We start from the raw sequence: 6,000 nt of genomic DNA, 5'->3' as shown, positions 1-6,000 counted from the left end.
AGTCCTAGTGTTGACACTACGATATTTCCTCCACTCCCTTCAACACATTAAGAAAGGCCGGTATAGCCTGGCCGGTAGGGCGCTGGGCCCATATCCAAGAGGTCGTGGGTTCGATCCTCGCCGGCCGAAGACTCCCCGTGTAGTAAATGGTGACTGATGCACGTTAAATCTGTCGAGTCTCAAAGTCCTCCATGTTCCCACAACAAATCAATACCTCTGGGGGTACTGATCCAGGAGTTTCCTTGTCTTCTGGATTGGTTCAAAATTACAAGGCTACTGAGTTGAACATAAGTAGTCGTAAACCCATGAAATTGGGTCGGCTGTTCAACGACGGTTATAAAATAAAATAAAAAACTCATTAAGAATTTCCATTGCCCGGCGCTCTCCAATACCCATTACCTTCAGAAAAGCCGAGCTCCTATGTCTAGTTAAATAATTTTTTTTTTTTTACGTTTTTGAAAAATGCTAGTTGTAAATGGTTAAAAAACCATACAGTTTTGTATTCATGGTTTTATAACCATACTTTTTGAAAATAGTTTCAAAACCATAAAGGAAGCAAATGCTCTTTACCATAAACTTTAAGGTTAATCGGATGGACAGACAGCTGCCAGTTAATTTACCATAATTTTAGAATCAAAATTTTAACAGTGTACGAGGTAAAATACGTGAGTACAGAATTGATATCACTCCCGGGGGTACTAAAGTTCGTTTTATATATGATACATGATCTCACATATAAGTGAGTGGATTAAAGGTATTGAATGAATAACGAATTAAATGAAGAATACAGTTTGGATAAACAATCTCAAGAAGAATTAAATGAATATAAATTTACATATAGACAAACACATTAAGTAACAACTATTACTTGTATATACATTTATATTTATAAAAGTGGTAATGGCAGTAAGATACCTATATATCTCCATCTCTTACCTTTTAACAGTGTTAAAGCGCGTGTAAGCTCTCTATTTCAAAACGTGTTCTAACTGTTGTAACTCTAGCTTAGCATTTGTAACACTTCTTATAAACCATTCGAGCAACTAACTTTAAGTTAATAGGCAGTAAAGTTTTCACACAACTATTTTCACAACCACTCTTTGATCTATTTATATTTCATAATCATATCTGTATTTCATAATCATAAGTAGTTAAAAATTTTAAATATAATATTTTGCACTTATTTTAACCTACATTAATACAAAATAATGATAAAATTAGGAAAAATATATTTAATAATATTCCTGCGTCAAAGGGAAAAAACATAAAAATAGTTTGCACAATTTTAATTGGTTTATTCATATTTATTTAAATCAAATTCATATTGTATCCGATTTTTTTTTTAATTTCTAAATTATCTATAATTAGTTCAATTTCAATATGCTTAGATTAAAAATTTAAGCATTTTATGATTAGATTATTTTAATTATAAATTATAATGAATTTAGTTGTAAAAAAAACACAATTTTTTTACGATAAAGTAAAAAAAAAATTTAATAAAATAAATATAATAATCTTCTATCCCAAAACTGTAATTTGAAGAAAGTTTAAAATTATTTCCTAATAAAATTCCCGCAAATAAATTTTATTTCTTTATTTAAAAAATTCTTACACTTATATAAAACATTTTCAGTTAACTTTTAGAAAAAATAAAACTTCTTTAGTGTAATCAAATACTGCTTGCTTTAAATTAGTGAATTTCAATCATTTTTTAATTTATAGATAGAAAAAAACTGATTCTGCATTTGAAACTAAATTTTATAAAATAAAATTTATAAAATCAATAATTAATTGAAAAAATCCTCTTCGTCATTTTCCCGAATTAAGATTACATAGAATAAAGTTTTTTCATTGATTTTGAATTTCCTTTCAAATCTTAAGCTAATTTCTATAATTTTCATCTACTTTAAAATTAATTTCTTCTTATTAATTAATAAATTAATTAATTAATATAATATTATCATTAATTATTTATTAATTAATTAGTTAATTCAATATAATTAAATCAGCTTGTTAAAATTATGATTATTAACATGCCTTATAACGTGCCTATTAATCAGTATTTCTACTTTACATTTATAGACAAATATTATACATAAATAGACTTCTTCTATTTTGAACACTAGACAGCTAAGTGTTAACATCACACTGTAGGACGGGATTTTTTTTTCTTTACCTACATGTTTAAAAGTAAGTAATTTGATTTATAAATAAAAACCATTCAGTTAAATAACATGTATTGTATTTAAATATTAAAACCATGTTTTACAATTCCCAAGTTGATTATTTAGAAAATTAGTTATTCTCTTACGAGCTAATGATTTTGATAAAATCTTCTATAACTATATCACGTTATTTTATATATTTTTTAATTTTTAGTTACAAAAAGGTATTCAAGACATATTAAGTTTTAAACTGTTTTATTAAGTTAATAAACTGTCTTATAATATTCCAACATCATCCTCTAATTTGTTTAAATATAATAAGGGGGGGGAATATTTCACTATAAAGTTTTTCTTTATTCTATTATTTTTTACAACTTGAAAAATAACATTAACATTTATTTTTAATATTTTATTCAAGTTTTGAAGAAAGAATAAATTCTTGTAGTCACAGTGAAGATCATGTAAAAGTAAAAAAAAGTTGACATGAAACATCAATATCATCAATTATTCTTTTTTGAAGTAACTTAAACTGCAAAAACCGTTTATTTCATTTACTATACAACAAAAATAAACCTACTGCCAATATGAAACTCGTAATTATTAACAACCTAATTTTTAAAAAAAAATTCAAACTAGCCCTATTATTAAATATTTTTAGCGAAGAAAGTTATTTATATTATAATATAAAAAAGGTTAAAACATTTTTGAAACATTTATTTGTACTTTATGCTCAATACTGATAAAAATTATCAATTTTAAAACAAAACTAGTTGGTTTAAGAGGAAATAATATTAATTATATGTTTCTTCAACAGATCTTAAGAAAAACGTTTTTAAATTTCAGCCAAATCCAAATAAGTTTAAACAATATTTAAATTTCGTCAAGCGCTGAAATGCTTTTCAATTCTTTTAAAAATAAAAAGATTAATTTTCTTTTTCATTAAAAATTCTGCTTGTTACAAATGCTTAATAACTGAAGAATTATTTTTTCAATGAATTCATTAATAAATTTTTATTTAAAAAATTTTTTTGAGGTATGTCTTCTCTTGACGAGAATAACTATGAAAAAATATAGGTCAATTATTGTATTTAAATTTAAATGTAGCTTATTTAACATATAGCTTTTGATCGTCAATGGTGTTTCAAGTACTATAGTAAGCTATTATTTTTAGTTTTATAGTTTATCTGTTTAATGCCTCCATATATTCAATCATTATTTATCTTAGAATTAGCTTAAGGGTAAAGATATAATACAACATGAATATTAAAACTAGTAAAATAGTTAGTTCTACCGTAATTAATTAAGTATTAGCGATTTCATTAAAAACATGTCAAATTTCCTGCTTTATTTGAGATATCAGTATGGCAAGCATTTTCAATAAAATAAGTTTTGACATTTTTTAAAAACTTTGACATAGAATATTTGACATAAAACAGCATTAACATTAATCAAATAATAATTTATCTCTTAATATCTTTTTAAAGTTTATTCTTGTTCAATTCATGTGTGTAATTTTTTTTAACAAATGTGCGCAGGGGGTTTCTAATTTGGAAAAAAAACATCACCACTCTCAGACATAACTTGGAAACATGAAAACAGCGACTAGTGGTATCTGTTAGTGACACAAATAACCAAATGGTTATTTGTAGAAACCATTAGTTTTTACAGTCTATAACAATAACAATAAATAAAATTAGCACAACTTTGTTTCACATATCATTGAACATCTAAGAGATATACCGTGCTCCATACTAACAACAGAATTGTCATTGTGCCTTTTTTTAATTTCTTTTTTTAATTAATTTTTAAATTTTTTAATTAATTTTTCCCTTTTTAATTAATTTTTCTTTTTTTAATTAATTTTTCCTTTTTTAATTAATTTTTCCTTTATTAATTAATTTTTCCTTTTTTTAATTAATTTTTCCTTTTTTTAATTAAAAGATGAGAAAATTTGAAATAAATATTTAATAAAATTATAACAATGTTGCATAGCTGTGAACTTTTTTTAGTTACATAGACTACAGAAACAGAACATTAGATTAAGTGGGAAAAAATAAATAATAAAAACTATTGAACAGTAAATAATTATCTACGTACTAAGCATTGCTTTCATAATTATCGTTATAAAAAGTTGCTTTTAGTATATTAATTCTTTTACTGACATAATTAATGAGTTTAATTGATTGACGTTCTATATACATTCAAAAATATAATATAAGGAAGAGATACATTTCAATTTTATGTATTGTAATGCGAAATATGTAATAGTGTCATATTAATAAAATATTGACAGGAATAAAATTTTAATTTGAATTTTTATTATTCTTGTTTCTAATTATTCTTGTTCTTGTTTCCATTTATAATTATTTCTCTGTGCAAGAAAATTATAAAGATATATTATTTGTATATTATATCTAGTCATCACAAACTTAGTGTAAGTCGCATGTAAGTATGAATAAATATTTGTATGTAAATATTTGTAGGTAAATATTTGTATATAAATATTTATTCACACTTAGGTGATATTACTTCATACTTACATATTAATTATACATATATGACAATTTTTCAATTAAGCTTGTTGTTAGTAATTAAGCACCGATATCTCTTGTTTCCTTTAACGAATATATTTACAAACAATATGCATATTTTAAAACTAAAACAAATATTATGGAAACAGTATCCAGGCTACAAAATTCAATGCTAGAGTTAACAGCAGTGAGTTCACTCCGGTAATTATTCGTCCATCATTGATATCAACTGAAATGAAAAACAATAAAATGTAGGGAATTTTATATTAAGCTACATAACACACATTATCAAAGAAATGCGAAAAAAATGTAAAAATTTATAATATTTGAAAAGTGCTAAATTGTTACTAAAAGTCATAAAAAGTTACTCCTTAATTCTCCTTATTTACTCCTTAATTCTCGCCCAGAAGACTTTTCCGTTAACATGATTGGCAAAGTACGGCCAATAATAGATTTTAATAAAACAAGAGGGCTGGCCGCGTGGCCGAGCGGTTAGCGTGCCTGACTGCGAAGCCATAGGCTGCGGGTTCGAATCCCGCTCTGGGCATGGATGTTTCTCTCTCTCTTTGTGCTGTCCTCTGTTGTGTGTGTGTGTATGATGTGTGAATGTGGCCCACCCTATAAACGGGTTTGTGGCCGTGCGGCGTGGGCAATGTTGCTCGCCTCCGTGACTTTGGTTCACAGGTGCCCACTGGGTAACGCGAAATGAGCAACAATTCTGGCATAGTATAGGCAAAGTTTCAAATTCAGTGCCTGCCATTGGGGAAAAAATAAATAAATAAAAATAAAACAAGAGGTTATAATGGATTTTAATAAAACAATATAGTGTGGAGGAGGAATTTTTTTTATCAGAACAATATAGTGATGATAATGGATTTTAATAAAACAATATAGCGTGGAGGAGTAATTTTTATCAAAACAATATAGTGATGATAATGGATTTTAATATAACAATATAGTGTGGAGGAGTAATTTTTATCAAAGCAATATAGTGACGTGAAAGGATTTTAATAAAAAAATATAGTGTGGAGGAGGAATTTTCATCAAAACAATATAGTGATGATAATGGATTTTAATAAAACAATATAGTCAGGATAATAAATTTCAGTACTCGGGATAGTGGATTTCATTAAAACAATATAGTCGAGATAATGAATTTCAATGAAACCATTTATAATTGGGATAATAGATTTTATTAAAACTAAATTGTCGGGATAATGGACTTCAATAAAACTATACATGGTCAAGATAATACATTTTAATAAATTAATGAAGTCGGAATTATGGGTCGTAGTAAAACTGTA

The 6,000-nt window shown here is 25.9% G+C and overlaps 1 protein-coding gene across 1 annotated transcript in view; it reads right to left on the bottom strand.

Annotated features, from left to right (window-relative positions):
* Window positions 1-3,987: 3,987 nt before the first annotated feature.
* The window catches only part of LOC107440190 (uncharacterized), a 57,660-nt gene continuing 55,647 nt past the window's right edge, over window positions 3,988-6,000 (bottom strand). Inside the window, exon 6 of the mRNA XM_016053042.3 lies at window positions 3,988-4,925. Within this exon, the coding sequence (XP_015908528.1) occupies window positions 4,834-4,925 (92 nt within the window). The 3' untranslated portion in view covers window positions 3,988-4,833. The remainder of the gene's footprint in view (window positions 4,926-6,000) is intronic.

Source organism: Parasteatoda tepidariorum, chromosome 1, assembly GCF_043381705.1.
Source record: "Parasteatoda tepidariorum isolate YZ-2023 chromosome 1, CAS_Ptep_4.0, whole genome shotgun sequence".
In the NCBI taxonomy this organism is placed as follows: Eukaryota; Metazoa; Arthropoda; class Arachnida; order Araneae; family Theridiidae; genus Parasteatoda; species Parasteatoda tepidariorum.
The sequence above is the reverse complement of the archived record's forward strand: the minus strand, read 5'-3'. Positions and strand labels throughout refer to the sequence as shown.